The sequence below is a fragment of the Rattus rattus genome, chromosome 15 (genome assembly GCF_011064425.1).
Source record: "Rattus rattus isolate New Zealand chromosome 15, Rrattus_CSIRO_v1, whole genome shotgun sequence".
In the NCBI taxonomy this organism is placed as follows: domain Eukaryota; kingdom Metazoa; phylum Chordata; class Mammalia; order Rodentia; family Muridae; genus Rattus; species Rattus rattus.
Window position 1 is genome coordinate 34,105,496 of NC_046168.1, and position 16,545 is coordinate 34,122,040.

The window sequence follows — 16,545 nt, forward strand, 5'->3', positions numbered from 1 at the left end:
GAGACATGATCCCATGATGTAGTCCTGACTGATCTGAATCCCAACCAGGCTGGTTAAACTCTCAAACCTGCCTGCTTCTGCTTCCCATTTATACTGTTCTAGTGATGTTGTGTTGGTGAGGAGCATCATGTGTGTTTCAAAATACAGCATTACAAAGTGTCATTTAAAATTTTATTTAGTAGATAACCTCCAGTGGTCAGGACTACAGCATGTTATAATTATCTGTAATGTTTGAGTTTTTTTGGTATGAAGATGTTAATTTTATTTTTGTTTGGACTAGTATAAAATGGATTGATATATCTTTAGTAATTTATATAAAGGGATAGAAAATTTTATCTGTTATAAGTATATAACTAAGGATTGGAGAGATGGCTCAGTAGTTAGGAGTACTTGTTTCACTTATAGAGGAGTCAGGTTAGAGTCCCAGCACCTGCCTTGGGGACCCATCACTGTCTATAATTTAAGCCCCTTCTGGTTTCCCAGAGCATGCAAAACACCCACACACATGAACTACAGAATAATAAAAATGGCAGCAGTAGGAATTTTTTTTTAAACCCTACAGAATGTGCTGTTGTAGTATGTATTTGAATGTTGAAACTTAATTTAACAGCTTCATCAAAGCCCTGGTTCTCAAGTAATGGGATATATTTTATACATTAATTTTACCTTTTCTCATAGTTTACATTTTAAAGAAGAGTCTTTTTCTCTTAAGAGTAATTGCTATCAGGGGCTGGAAAGATGCTCAGTGGTTAAGAACACTGACTGTTTTTCCAGAGGACCTGGGTTCAATTCCCAGCACCCACATGGCAGCCTACAACTAACTATCTGTAACTCCAGGAGATCTGATACCTCATGGCAATATGGCAAACCCACTCTTGCACATAAACTTTTGAAAAAGAAAAAAGAAAAGAGAGTAATTGCTATCTAATTTCTATCTAGAGCTGGAAGGAATAGTGTTTATTTAAAAGGAGAAAAAACCCATTTTCCCCTTTGGAATGATCATACAAACTCTATAGTAAGAGTTCAAGCTTAGTAGCCCTTGATGGAGGGTCAAAAACAATGAGTTTTTTTTTTTTTTTTTTTGTTTTTGTTTTTGTTTTTGTTTCCTCTTATTGTTCATAATACCACATAAGGATAGTGAAAATTATTTTTATTGGGCTCGATGTGACATTCTGAAGAACAGTCTTTAAGGATAAAGACTGCCTGCCTCGATGGTTGGATATAGATAAAGATATTGATGAAAACTTGCTTACTTCACAGATTCTATGAAGCGCTTTGGCCTTCAGGGACTTGGGTAACTAGTTTATGCTGGGCTGTGTCCTAATGGGATACTTTGAATATAGCAGAAAATACTAACCAAACAAAACTGACTAATATGATTTTTCATTAATTTTGAATTGTATATTACTTATATTTAAAACTAAGGGAACAGAGCATCAAAGAGGTTTAAGTTTAAAGGCATAAAAACATGAGATGTACAAGTCAAGCATTTCTAGTTTTGCGGCAGGCATGTAAATTTTATTTTGAGGTAGCTTCAAATTTAAAATTGTGCAGAGGTAGTTAAACATTTTTGTTTGTCTTTGAAATAGGATGATGACTGGGGAAACATCAAAATGAAAAATGTAAGTATTAAGAACACTCATTACAATGAATTGAGCCAGTTGTCTCTCCAAAATAAATCTCAAGGTCCCCGTTTAAATGTGTATTTCCAGTTGTTCAGCACCATTTATTATAATTCTTTTTCTTTTTAACCCCAACTGATCATTTTAGTCTTTCTTGAAAATCGACTACAGGTCTATGAGCTCTTGTCTCATTGATCTAGCTGATTAAAGTTATATTAGTTTATGGTCTTGAGAACAAAGACAAGTAAGTATGAAACAATAAGACTGTGAGTTCTCTATATTTTTTCTATTTTCAAAAATATTTTTCTATTCAGTTATAATTTTAGAAGAAATCAGTTTCCACAAGTTAATTTTGTTTGAAAATACGTGGGTGTTTAGACCAATTTGCAGAGGATGGACCCACTCTGAGTACCGTGTCTTGAGAGTCTTAGAGTGTGTTGGTACCTGTTTTGTTCACAACAGAGTTGTGTTTCAGTGTAGAGACCTTGCCTGGCTTTTGTTAGATTTTCAGAATTTAGTGTTCTGTTGCAGTTAGAGCAGTATTTTTAAAATTGTTTCTCAATGTTTATGGGTAGTGCATAAAAATATGATTGATTTTTTTTTTCTATTTTATTCTTATTCTATGATCTTAATTCACTTGATATTCCAGTAATGTTTTTGGAAATTGCTTTGCCTTTACATACACAGGAATAGTATCTTCAATAACGAGTTTGCTCTTTCCGTTTTAGTTTTTGTATCTTTTATTGAAGTATAATTGCTAAAACAAATAACTTCTGTTTTGTTTTTTCCCTGAATTCTTAGTAGAATTTCTAGTATACTGCTTTCTAGTAAAAGTGGAGATTTTATCTCAACTCACTAACATTTAAAATTATGAATGACTGTTAAATGTTAAGTCTTTTTTCTGTTTCTTGTTAAAATGATCATCTGATTATTTTATTTTATTTTTTTATACTTTGTTCAGTATCATTGTTACCTATCACCCATCCTCTGCCCTTTGGACTGGGGATGGAACTTTGGGTCTAGTGCATGCTAGGCAAGTTCTTTTAACACTGAGGTGCACGCCAAGTGTGCTCTCATTGATTCTCAACCCATTCCTACCACCTGATATTTCTGTATGTTGCCTAGGCTGGCTCTGAACTCCTAGGCTCAGGCAGTCTTGCTTCAGCCTCAAAAAATGTAAAGTGTGTGTCTGGTGGATATGGTATACATGCCTTTAATCCCTGCACTCTGGAGGCAGAGCTAGGTAGATCTCTGGGAGTTCCAGATCAGCCAGGACTCTATAATAAGACTCCATGTCAAAGAAAAAAATGCAATTAACCCCAAAGGGGATTTTGTATGTGTGCTTTATCCATTGATATTTATCATATTGAGATATTAAAACAGACACTTAAAATATTATTCATTCATGTAAAAATAATTACAAAGTGAATTGGCAATTGACTTTGTGGGTAAGGAAGGGTGTTGCAGCTAAGCCCAAGGACCTGAGTTCAATCCCTGGAACTCATATGGTAGAATGAGAGAACTGACCTTTGCAAATTGTCCTCTGACCATTACATGTTGTGTACACACACACACACACAAAAAAAAAAAAAATTAAAAATCATAAATAAAAAAATTGAGAAAAGTACCTAGCCCAGTTTCTGACTTGGTATTTTCAGGAATGATTACCTTGAGAACTAGCATCACTCAGTGGAATATATAATATAATACAGAGTATCAGGTGTATTCAGAAATGAGATTTATTTGTGATAGTATTTATGATTGTATGTTTCTAAAGGAGTTTCAGGGCCCAGTGGTGGTTCACAGACAGTATCTAGAGTACTGTGTTTCTTAACGAGGAAGAAACATTTACTTCCTTAATATATTGCTGGGTTCTAGTTATTTTATTTTTTTAAGATTTATTCATTTAATGTATTAGAGTGCACTGCAGCTGCACTTCCAATACACCAGAAGAGAGCATTGGATCCTATTACAGATGGTTGTGAGCCACCATGTGGTTGCTGGGAATTGTGGTTGCTAGGACCTCTGGAAGAGCACTCAGTGCTCTTAACCACTGAGCTATCTCTGCAGCCTGGGTTCCAATTCTTAATTAGGATGTTTGCATGTATGTTTGTGAGACTTGTTAGTCTTCATTTCTATATTGATTTAGTTACTTATTTTGAGACTCTGGTTAGCCTTGAACTCAGTATGTAGTGGAGGATGAATGGCTTTGAACTAATCTTCTTGCCTTTGCCTCCTGGTGCTGGGATTAGAGGCCTGTGCCACCACACCTGGATAGTCTATATTTTTATTTTATTACGTATTTAATATTATTGTCAGAATTATGCTGAGCTCATTAAGAGAGTTAGAGAAGTATTTCTCAATGAGTTAAAGATTAGATGTTCTTTACATATATGAAATAATTTATGTTAAAGAGTAGATGTTCTTTACATATATAAAGTAATTTACCAGTGAGATCTTTTGGACCAGGATTTTACTTATGTGTGATTATTTTTAATTTTCTTAAGAGATTTGTAACTTTTCCTTTTTTCCTACATTAGTTTTCGGTGAGGATATTTTTAAGGGAGGGAGAGAGAACATTGAGCATCAGTCCTTGTCTTCCACCATGTTTGAGACAGGGTCTCTTTGTTTGCTGCTGTGTAAGCCAGGAGAGTTGGACCCTGCTCTTCTGGGGATTTTCCTGTATGTGGTTCCTTTCTTGCCTCAGAGCACTGGGATGAGAGATGTATGCTAGTGTGTCTTGTTTTATGAGTTGTGTCTACTCAAACTCATATCCTTGCTTCATGGCAAGTCCTTTGCCTATTGAGTTATTTATTTGCCCAGTACTGTAGGATGACTTTTAAAGATGCCTTACGCCCATGGATTTTCAGATCCTCCTTCTGTCTCCCAAGTTCTAGGATTAGAACATATAGGTATGTGCCATCATGCCTAGCTTAATATTGTTTCCTGTTTTTATACTGAGTATATTTAAATATTTGCATCCTTAGACAGTTCTGGAAGAAATTTCCTTAGTCATGCTTTGGTAATGTATTATAAAAAGTCCATGGAAAAAAATAAAATGAAGGTTTGAAAGTTATTGATATACATAGATAGTCTTTGTGTGTGTGGGGGGGGGTTTGTTGTTTTAATCCTGACTGCAGTTTCCCCTCTACTCTTTTCAGCCCTCTTTCCCACCTCCCCTCTTCCCTAGATCCATTCCTCTGTTTCCCTTCAGAAAAGGACAGGCCTCAGGAATATCAACCAAACACAGCATAGATGAGGTAACCCAGTAGAAGGAAAAGGAGCAGGCAAAAGAGTCAGAGACAACCCTCATCTCCAATATTATGAGTCCCTCAAGAACACTAAGCTATACAACCATAATGTATGTGCAGAGGACCTAGTCCAGACCCATTCAAGCTTCCTGAGAAGCCCAATGAGCTCTGCTCAGTTGATTCTGTGGGCTATATTCTTGTGGTGTCCTTGACCCCTCTGGCTCCTATAACCCTTCCTCTTCTGCGGAGTTCTCTGAGTTCTGCCTAATGTTTGACTGTGAGTCTCTATATCTGCTCAACTCTGCATCAGTTGCAGGATGAAGCCTCTCTGACAGTTGGGTTAGGCACCAATCTGTGAGTATAGCAGAATATCATTAGTAATCATTTCACTGACTTTTTTTTTTGGCCAGTTGAGTTTGGTTCTATCCTAGGTTTCTGGGCTATCCAGCCTCTGGTTCCTGGCCACCCAAGCATGTCAGGCATGGGTTCCCTGTCATAGTACGGGAGCCTCAAGTTGGACCAGTCATTGGTTTGTTGTTGTTTTGAGGCAGGTTATCCCATATTACCATAGCTGGCCCGGAACTTGCTATGGAGTCCAGACTGAACTGGAACTCAGAGTACTCCATGTTGTGACCACCAAGTGCTGGGATTAAGGTATGTGCCATGGTGCCCAGCTCGTAGATACTGCTCACCTGACTAAAGAAACAGGCCCGTTTAAAGTCACTGCTAACTCCCACCAGGGCTAGGTTGCCGACGCCTGCTGTTGCAGACTTCCTTTTTTCAGCTAGTGGAGACATGCTGTAGTATGGGTGCTTTTGAGATTTCCTTTATGAGCATAACATTGTCAGTTTTTAAGTATTTTCATGAATTTATTTCTTTTGTAACAGGGAATGACTGTACTAATGATGGGGTCAGCAGATGCTCTTCCAGAAGAACCCTCTGCTAAAACTGTCTTCGTAGAAGACATGACAGAAGAACAGTTAGCAACTGCTGTAAGACATACCAGATTTTTTGTTGGGTCACTACTTTTTGAAGGACAGTTATTAAGATGTCTTCCAGAAAGTAGTATCTAAAGGTTCTAATTATTCACGTTGATGTATAATGTTAGCAATAGGTAGAATTTTAATATTTTTGTAACTAGCTTAAATTTGTCCTATAGTCAGGTCATCATAAAACTCAGGAGTTCCTTAATATTGTATACTTTGATTATTGTTGCTTTTCTCAATTTAGAAGTGATTTTAACTTAAACTTAATTTACATTTAGCATTACATATGAGATTTCTAATTCAGGGCTTATGCTTTGATGTTTCAAAGCTATGAAATATATTAATAAAAGTTAATATTAAATATAATAATTATTAATTAAATATATTTAAAAAAGTTATTTGGGCTGGACAGATGGCTCAGTGGTTAAGAGCATTGACTACTCTACCAGAGGTCTTGAGTTTAATTCCCAACAACCACACGATGGCTCACAACCATCTATAACGGGATCTGATGATCTTTTCTGGTGTGTCTGAAGACAGCAACAGTGTACTCACATACATACAATAAATAAACCTTAAAAAAAACAAAAAAAACCTAAAACCCCAAAACATTAGTTTACAGATGAAGGTGTTATAAAAAGCGCACATAAATATACAGATATAAATTGATATATAGTAAATATATATTGGGAAGATAATTCATTTGAAATATTTACTACTTAAAGCAGGATCAAAGAGTAGTTTAAATAATAGGATATTTAAAAACTTAAAACCTTCCATGTTAAATGCAGTTTATCTTCATTTTTTTAAAACAAATATTACTGAGGATCAAAATAAGGGCAAGCTCAAGTGCTCTCCCGCCAAGCGTGGCCTGGCCTGGCCGCTGTCTCAGAGTAAATATAAAATCAGTAGACAAGTTAAAGTGAGCAAACACCTACTATTATGCACATCTTCTTTGAAGTGAGGGGGGATCTTTTGAGGCTGAGACTCGCTGTGTTACCCAGACAATCCTGAATCCATGGCTGTAAACAAAGTCTTCTCAGTCTTTCTTCTGAGTATGGAGATTACAGGCATGCACTACCCAGCCCAGCTCATCTGTGTGTTTGTTTTGTGTACTCGTTTTTAAGTCTTTCTACCTGTTTTGTTACCTATTTGGTTTTTTGTTTTTTGTTTTTGTTTTTGTTTTTGGCCAGGTGAATTGATAGGCTTGTCCTCTTACTTTCTAGACAATAATTAAACAGAATTCTTGCCAACATGATGCAAGTAAAATTTTTCTGTTGGGGGAAATGAGACACTGTTTTAGTTAATAGGACTGGTAAATGATTCCTGACGCAGAGTGTGAACTTTAGTGATTAAAGTATGACATGTGATTTTATAAGTGTGTTTATCTTACTCCATCCCCTTCTATTAGATGGAGTTGCCATGTGGATTGACAAACCTCGGTAACACTTGTTACATGAACGCTACAGTTCAGTGTATTCGCTCTGTGCCTGAACTCAAAGACGCCCTTAAAAGGTAAGACTGGAAAGACTTTATTAAAGCCAGGAAGTAGTGGCTGCACATCTTTAATCCCAGGCAGAGGCAGGAAAATCCCTTAGTTTGAGGCCAGCCTGGTCTACAGAGGGAATTCAGAATCTCTGTCTCAAAACAAACAAACAAATGCCTCTTCCCCTCCCAAATTAAAAAAAAAAAAATGGTCTCTGGGTAAAGGTGGTTTTCTTTTGGATGAGTGGCATGGTGTCTTCCATGGCAACTTCTTCGAGATACTCATTTATCATAGTTTTTATTCACAGACTTGTACAACTGTTACCACATTAAGTTTTGAAACCCTCCTTTCTTCTAAGAAAGGAAATGTGACCAGACATGATAGTGCATACCTTAATGTCTCTGGTCTACATGTGAGGTCAAACAAAGGAAAAGCGCGTGCTCACTGTAGTCACTTTTATTTTTCCACCACCTTCAGCAACATACATATATACATACATATACATACATACATATATACATACACACACACACACACACATATATATATATTTATATATATATATACACACACACACACACACACACACACACACACATACATCATATAATATGTGGTCTTCCAGTTGGTTTTATTCTTTTTCCATAAAGTTTCAAAGGTTTACTCATGAAGAACATGTATTACTCTGTTACTATTTCTAGGTATATGCATATAAAACTTTATTTAATTATTCTGTTGATAGGCATTTGGATGGTTGTCTACTCTGTCATGAATAATGCTGGCATGGACGTTGTGTTAATTTCCTAATGCTGTCATAAATACTATGACTAAATTCGCAGCTTAAAGAAAGGGCTCATGTAGGAGACACGTTAAAGAAAGCATTGGAAGAACCAGATTTGTTGAACACTCGGTCCTGTTTTTCTTCAAAGGAAGAAAATCACTGATGCCTGGTTGAAGGCTGGAGTGGATGTTTAACCTTGTGATCTTTATGCTGTTCTGTGGAGCCAGCCTTCCTGAATCCCCCATATCCTGAGCATTGGTTAGCTCTTATTCTGAGCTTAGTTTGTCAGTGACTAGAACTCATCGTTACGATAGAGGCCCCATGTACTTTGTATCCTCCATCAATAGACTCTATCCTTAATGTTTATTACAAATCTTTCTTATGTCCTTCCCCTGAGTACTATTCATTAGTCAATACAGCTCATTCTTAGTGTAAAGGTCACAGGTGCTTTGCTGCATTGATAGGGAGTTTTGATAAAACTATGCCTAAAGCTTTGTTGTGATAATTGTCACATGGAAACCTTTCCCCAAAGTTTTACTATGCTCAAATGTGTAAGAAAAATAAACCCTAAGGTCGCATTCTGGAAGTTTTGATCCACCTTGCTTCCCTGCTGGCCATGAGGCATGCCGGGTACCGACAGGTTTATTTTGACTTACAGCTCTAGACTCACAGTGTCTTTAATTGGCAGCAAAGAGGAATGGCTGCAGGAACAGGAAGCAGACATGGAAAACAGGAAGTGTTAGCACTCTAAAGCCACCCCAAATGATGTACTTACTCCAGCAAGTTCATAGCTTCCCCAAACAGCAGCATGAACTGGGTGGGGGCTGTGTCCAAACACATGAACCTGTGGGAGACGTTTCTCAGACTACCGCAGGCATTCGTGTCAGAGGTTTAGACGGTTTTCTTTCATTTCTCTTACTTCTGTACATAGGAATGGATTGCTTAGTCATTGGATAACTGTCCAGATTTGAGAAACTCATGACATTTCTTCCAGAGAGGCTGCAGGGTTTTACATTTTACCAGTTGTAATCTCTCCGCCTTTCACAGTCTGACTCGGACTGCAGCCATCCTGCAGATGTGGCATGCTGACTGGTGAATGCTCTTGTTTATGTTCCCAGTGTCTAATGATGATGAGCATCTTTGTAGGTTGATGTCAGTGTGCAGGTGAGGGCTGGCACTAGTCAGGTCAAGGCCATGATTGGACAGTAAAAAAATAAGGCGGGGACAAAGCTTTTGTAAGGCGGGAGAAGGAGAAGGAAGGAGAATCAAGATGGAGATGGAGAAAGATGACCCAGAGTTGCCAAGGTAGTTGGGATGGATTTCTGTAGGCAAATTTATCTTATCTAGGTGGACAGTTTATATCCTTATCAATTGGTTGTAAGTTTATTGTGTGGATGTATTGTGGATTGAGAATTTAACATAAAAATCTGACTGTTGGGTTACAGAGTTGTTGGGAGTTTATACCGTAACTACTAGGGGGCGGATGTTGGGAATGTAAACATCAGTGGCAGAAAGTTATGAGCGGGTAGCTGCTGAGACCAGGGCTGGAAATGTGAACAGAGTCCACAGTGAGAGAGCTGCGAGGTGGGTGGTCTCTGCACGAAACTGGTGTGGCAGCAACCTGCCTGGGTCAGAGATACTTGAGGGCAGCGTGGAGCTGCTGAGATAAATTAGTGCTAGTTCCAATGTCCCACTGGACTGGAACTAGTGAGGGCGTGTACACATGGGAATGGTTCCACCATTTTTTAAAATTTTTTTAAAAATTTTTACCGCAACGTCTTTTCAGTTGCCTATTGGACATTTGTATATGTTTAGAAAATATCTTTTTAAATCCTTGGTCTGTTTTTTAATTATTTGCCCTTTTAACAAAATTTAGTTATGATTTTCAAAATATATTCTAAATTGACTTATTGGCTAATTTGCAAGTACTTCTGTATTCTGAGTTGTTTAACTTTGTGAATTGTATGTTTACCCCACATTAAAAATTATTTTAGTGTACTAGCTGGGGAGATGGCCCAGTGGGTGAATATGGTTGGTCTGAGTGTGGTCCCTATGTAAATTGCATCTGTAATCCAGCACTTCTGTGGCTGAGTGGGAGGCACAAAGACAGGCAAGTCATTAAGTTGGAAGCTTATAAGCTGGCTAGCTGGAGTATGCTATAACACTTTCCTCAACGAAGTAGAAGGAGAGAATGAACTCCTGAAAGTCCTTTAATCCTCACGTGTGCACTGCAGCACATGAGTGCACATGGAGTAAACTTAAAAAATACTTTAATGTTTAATTTTAATTTCTTATTTTATCTCATACTTTTGGTATCAGGTTAGAAATTAACTATGTAATATAACATCACAAACTATGCTTTTTTTTTTTTTGAGACAGGGTCTCTGGCTTTCCAGATAGACCTGGCTGGTGCTGAATTTATAGAAATCCACCTGCCTCTACTTCTGCTGGGATTAAAGATGTGGTCTACCATACTTGGCCACATTTCCTTTTTTAGGGAAGAGGAATATTTCTTGAGGCATGTGGGTCATTAGTTAATTTTTATGTATGGTAGGAAGTATATGTCTTACTCTATCTTTTTTGCATATATATAATGTAGTTCTTCCAGCAGTGTTTGTCAAAGACTGTTCTAATTCATTCAATTGTGTTAGGAGCTTTGTTAACAATAATTTATATCTGGACTTTTTTTTTTTTTTAAGATTTATTTATTTTATGTATGTGAGTGCACTGTAGCTGTTTTCAGACAAACCAGAAGATGGCATTGGATCCCATTACAGATGGTTCTGAGCCACCATGTGGTTGCTGGGATTTGAACTCAGGACCTCTGGAAAAGCAGTCAATGCTCTTAACCGCTGAGCCATCTCTCCAGCTTCTATATCTGGACTTTTAATTTTGTTCCCTTTACCTGTATATTTAACTATGCTAGTTGAATGGTAGTTTTAAAGAATGGAAACTTTGTTTTTATATACCATCATACAAGTAAATAAAAGTCTTGAGAACCTATGAATGTGTCTATAAATCTCCTCTCAATAATGTAAGTTAAAAAACAGGGCTTAGATAGATGGCCCAATAATTAAGAGCACATAACTGCTCCTATAGAGATCTGTATTTACTTCCAAGCGTCCACATGGCAACTATCTCTCTTTAACTAGTCCAGGGGATCTGACACCCTCTTCTGCTTCCTGTAGGCACCAGACACATGCATTGGTGTACATACATATATGCAGACAAAACACTTAATGCACATCAAATAAAATTAATGAATCCTTAAAAAATGCCCTAAGGGATCAGTGATATGTCTCAGTTGGGTATGCTTGCTGCATACCCTAAGTTCAATACCAGGTCACATGGTGGACTAGGATTCGCAGGAGAGAACTGACTCCTGATAGTTCTCAGTTGTGGCATGCATGCACTGCATGTGCACACACAATAATAGTGGTGGTGGTGATGATGATGATGATGATGATGATGATGATGATGATGATAAAATAAAGTTGTAGTTTATACAGTGGCAATTGGGAGCCTTTATTGAAAGATCTCCCCCCCCTTATTGAAAGATCTTAAGGAGAATACATACATTCAAATTACTCAGTTCTTGATACCTGCAGTTTTATTTTATTCTTTAGTAATTTTTTTCTTCTTTAAAAAGATTTATTTATGTATGAATGCTCTATCTGTGTGTACACCTGCATACCAGAAGAGGGCATCAGATTCCATTATAGATGGTTGTGAGCCACCATGTGATTGCTGGGGATTAAATTTAGGACTTCTGGAAGAGTAGACAATGCTGTTAACTGTTCAGCCAGCTCTCCAGCTCTCTTTAGTACTTTTTTATTGTTATTCTTGCTTAATAACATGGCCTGATATAAATTATACCATGCCTTTTGTAATTTTTTAAAATATGGGTTTACTTTACCCATTTTTCTTGGTGCAAATATCCTAGGTCAAAATTATGTTTCTTCAGTAATTATTTCTCTAAGGTTTCTTATGACTTTCTGGTCTGAGAGTAGTTGGTATTCTTTTTTCTTAGTAGTTTTTAGATTTTCCTTTATTTTTAATTTTCTAAAACAATTTTCTTAGAATCTGTTTCTTTTTTTTTGAATGTGGGGTGATCAATTAGGCACTTTTAGTTTAACTAAATTAGAACTTTTCAGATATAATTTTGAACTAGTGTTTTGTGTATATTGAGTGTGTTGCCTGCATATACATCTGCAGGTGTTTCTGATTTCCTTGGAGGCCAGAAAAAGGCCTCGTATGTCCCTGGGAGTCCAGGGACAGGAACTGGAGTTAGAGATGGTTTTGAGCTGCCATGTGGGTACTGTGAATTGAACCTGGATCCTCTGCAAGAGGACCTCTAAAGTGCTGAGCCAGCTCTCCAGCCCAAAATTTTGGATCAACTTTTCAAACTTTCTGTGCTTTTATCTGCAGTTTATGAAAAATTATGTGTTATGGTTTGGGACAGACTTCATTGTACCACAATCTCTGTCATTGACTGGTTCAGTACTTACTCATTATGACCTTTCCAAACAGTGCTCGGCTCTGTTTTGTACATTTGTCCTACAGTGATTTCTTTGAGATTCTGAAGTTTCTTAAAGATGTTCTCTGTCCCCTGCCTCCATATGGTCCTGATAGTTTAAAAAAAGAAAAAGAGAAAGGTTTCATCATTGTAGTTCTGAAAGTTAGGGATGATGACAGGAAAGCAAAGCTCTTGAGCTGGAGCCAATTTAACATCTTTTTTGTGCCCTTTTTCATCCTATTAATGTAAGCAAATTGCTTTTATGTTTTTAAATTGAGATATACTTTATGTCTATAGGGATACATGCCAGTCATGTTTGATTTGATAGTTAATTTTTTTCCTTGTTGGATTTGATTGGTTCTGAGAGCTGTGAATGCTCTGTAATCTATTTTCCTGTCAAACTGGAACATTTCATATTCTAGAAGTTAATGCTTTTTCTACAGTTAATAATCCTCATTCCCTCCACATACCTCCAGCAACTTAAGCTTTCATGTTACTTTGCAGTTCTGGAGTGCAAATGGATCATGTAGGCTTTCTTTTGGATTAGCTTTTCACTCAACCTAACATTGAGATTCATGAAGGTTGATCATACTTTAGTTCTGGTTGTTCTCTTATGTTAGTTACTCTAGTGGATAGGTTAGGAAAACTGTGTTTTACCATAGTGACTTTGTCATGAATGGAGATTGAGATTGTTTATAGAAAGGTTATGGGTGAGCAGTGACCATGGTTAAGTTTTTTTTCCTTTGTTTACTTCATGTTCTGTGTTGCAAATTAACTGAGCATCATAAAGTTGAAAGTGAAAGTAGAAACTCTATACTAGGACTTTGAGCTGAAAATGACTTATTTAATTTGTTAGACAAGTTAATGCTGAAAGTAGGTATATGGCTTTTGCTCTAAGTATTATATAGGAAGTTAGTGCAGAATTTAATGTATATATTTATAATTTATTTTTATTTTTTCTGTACATTGGTGTTTTCCCTGTAGGAACAGGAGTTACAGACAATTGTGAGCTGCTGTTTTGGTGCTGGAAATTGAACTTGGGTACTCTGGAAGAGCAGCCAGTGCTCTTAAAGCTATCTCTCCAGCTCCTGGCTTTTAAACTTAAATAGCCACTTAAGGTTCATTTTAAGGCCAGAAGGGAAAAAATACTTTGAGAAATTTGAATTCAAGGGTATCTAATAAATTCTTTTAACTAATTTCTTCTCATTTTAATTTCAGGATGAATTCAATCATGTTATATTTAATTTTCCTAGGTATGCAGGTGCCTTGAGAGCTTCAGGAGAAATGGCTTCAGCACAGTATATTACTGCAGGTCAGTATATGTACTGAGGGGGTGTAATATTTAGTAAAGTTTACTTTATGCATGTGTGCATGTAGGGTCAGAGGGACAACTTACTGAGTTGGTTCTCTCCTTAGATTTTATGGGTCCTAGGGGGAATTGAGCTCCCATTTTTTAGACTTGGCAACAAGCATCTTTACCTCTTAAACCATCTTTTCAGGTAAAGCCATAGTACTTTTTTATTTGAAAAAAAAAATGAAGAAGAAGGAGGAGGAGGAAGAGGAAGAAGAGGAGGAGAGAGGAGGTGGGAGGTGGTGGTAGTGGTGGTAGTGGTGGTATTGGTGGTATTGGGTGTGGTACCACAAGTCTTCAATCCCAGTGTTTAGGAGTCAAAGGCAGGTAGATCTCTGTGAGTTTAAGGATAGCCAGGCTACATAGAGACCCTGTCTCAAAACAGATTGACAAACAAATAGCAACAAATTTCTCTTTTTGTATGTCACTTCATTCATATTTGAGTATCTTTACCTTTGCACTAAGAAGCTTGGACTATATCCAGATTATAAACCAGTGATAGATTTTTTTTTTCTTGAAAAATAAACTAATGAAGTGGAGCCAGGCATGGTAGTCCCATGTCTAGAATCCCAATACTTAGGAGACTGAGGCAGGATGATGACAAGGCCAGGGCTAACCGGGAATATCAAATAAATCATCCATTTGAAACGTGTTCATCAGTATTCATAGTGTTGTACAATTTTAGAACATTTTTACTACAAAAACAACCACGTATTAAATGTGTTACTTTTTTTCTTAACCAATGTTTGTTTTCTTTTTAAGCTCTTAGAGATTTGTTTGATTCCATGGATAAAACTTCTTCTAGTATCCCACCTATTATTCTGCTGCAGTTTCTTCACATGGCTTTTCCACAGTTTGCAGAGAAGGGCGAACAAGGACAGTATCTTCAGCAGGTAAAGAGGGACAGGTCTTTCTCATCTTGTAATAATTTACATTATCTTTGTGTGTTTATGTGTAAATGTGGGTGCATACATGTCACAGTATGCATCTGATGGTCAGATGATAACTTCTGGTGTTGGTCCTTGATTTCCAACTTAAGATGGCCACTCTTGTTTTTCTACTGTGTACTCCAGGTTAGCTGGCATACAGGCTTCTGAGGAGTCTCTCTAATCGTAGCACTGGAATTTCATATGCTCAAGCTACAGGTCTGACTTTGACATGGGTTCTGGGCATTCAAACTCAGGTCCTATGCTTGGACAGCAAGGATTTTCCTCACTTAGTTGTCTCTCTAATCCAGGGTTTTTGTACTCAGTTAGTAATTGGAGTGTATTTGGACACACAGGTATCAGTCTACTCTTGTTCATATCAGTATCTCTTGTCTAGTGTGTGTCTATAATCTTAGCTGGTCATCTTGATGTTGTTTTAATCCTGTTTTAATAGTTTTTAACATTTTGTCATACAGGCCTAAGTGTCCTTTTAAACATTGAAATAAGAGGAGGGGTACAGCTAAATGATTAGGCACTTCCTTAGCAGAAATGAAACTCTGGGTTTGATTTCTACCCTCCCAAAATAGACAAATTAAAAATAAGTGGGATTTGGGGTTGGAGAAACAGATGACACTCTTCCCGAGTCCCACTTTTGTAAAGGTTTGTTGTTGCTCTTCCATAAGACCCAAGTTCTGTTCCTAGCCACCCATATTGGGTAGCTTACAACTACTCTTTAACTACAGTTCCAGGAAAACATGCTGCTGTGTTTTCTGTAGGCACTCACACATGTGTCATACACTTACACATGCACACATACACATGAAGCAAAAAGTGAATACTAGAAATTGGCTATTTGGTACCAATAAGATAACACTATGAGTGATTTTCTGCCCCAGTCTAAATCCTTTTGATGCCTCTGATTTTATCACATATATATGACTTGCTCATTTTTTTCCAGCCTATGGCTCCTCCCTCTTGTTTAAATGTATGAAAACCCTTTCTTTGTAGTGTTTTGTTCTTGTTCTTGATTGTCGTTTATGTGACGGTGTCTCTTTTAGGTCTCGCCACTCTGTGGCCCCTTCCCCACTCTTCAGCTTTCATCCTCTCTCTAGCTCCAGCCCTACATGCAAATCTCTATTCCTGTGTGTATGTGTTCACTACTAGGACCTTTGTATTCACTCACATTTTGAAATATCTGCAGTAGTGTAGTGCAATTAGGAGCACGAAATTTGTGGACGAATCTTCTGAAATTCTTTTTGAAAAATCTTATACTAGTTTGACTAAAGCTGTTATTTTTTTGTGAATGACTGAGCAATAATTAAGGATGAAGGCATGGCCCAGTGGTTGAGAGTGCTTGCTGCTCTTCAGAGGACCCAGGTTTGGTTCTCAGCACCCACATCAGTTGGCTCTCAGCTCCAGTTCCAGTGATATAACACTCTCTTTAAGGTCTTTGTGGCATCCACACACACAGGAACGTGCACACAGATAAATGTTTAAAAATTAAAAATTGGAATTACATTTCTATTCATTTTGTGTGGAATGCGTGTATGTGTGTGGGCTTGGGATATGTGTGGCACTGTGCACATATGGAGGTTAAAGGACAGCGTTCTGGGGTCAGGGATCAGT

General features: G+C 37.4%; 1 protein-coding gene across 3 annotated transcripts in view; it reads left to right on the forward strand.

Annotated features, from left to right (window-relative positions):
• The window catches only part of Usp14 (ubiquitin specific peptidase 14), a 39,834-nt gene that overhangs the window by 6,057 nt on the left and 17,232 nt on the right, over positions 1-16,545 (forward strand). For 2 of the 3 annotated variants that reach the window (XM_032886063.1, XM_032886064.1), the window contains exons 3-7: positions 1,590-1,622; positions 5,761-5,865; positions 7,271-7,374; positions 13,896-13,954; positions 14,756-14,886. In XM_032886063.1, the coding sequence (XP_032741954.1) occupies positions 1,590-1,622; positions 5,761-5,865; positions 7,271-7,374; positions 13,896-13,954; positions 14,756-14,886 (432 nt within the window). The remainder of the gene's footprint in view (positions 1-1,589; positions 1,623-5,760; positions 5,866-7,270; positions 7,375-13,895; positions 13,955-14,755; positions 14,887-16,545) is intronic. The other variant, XM_032886065.1, reaches the window with a different exon arrangement.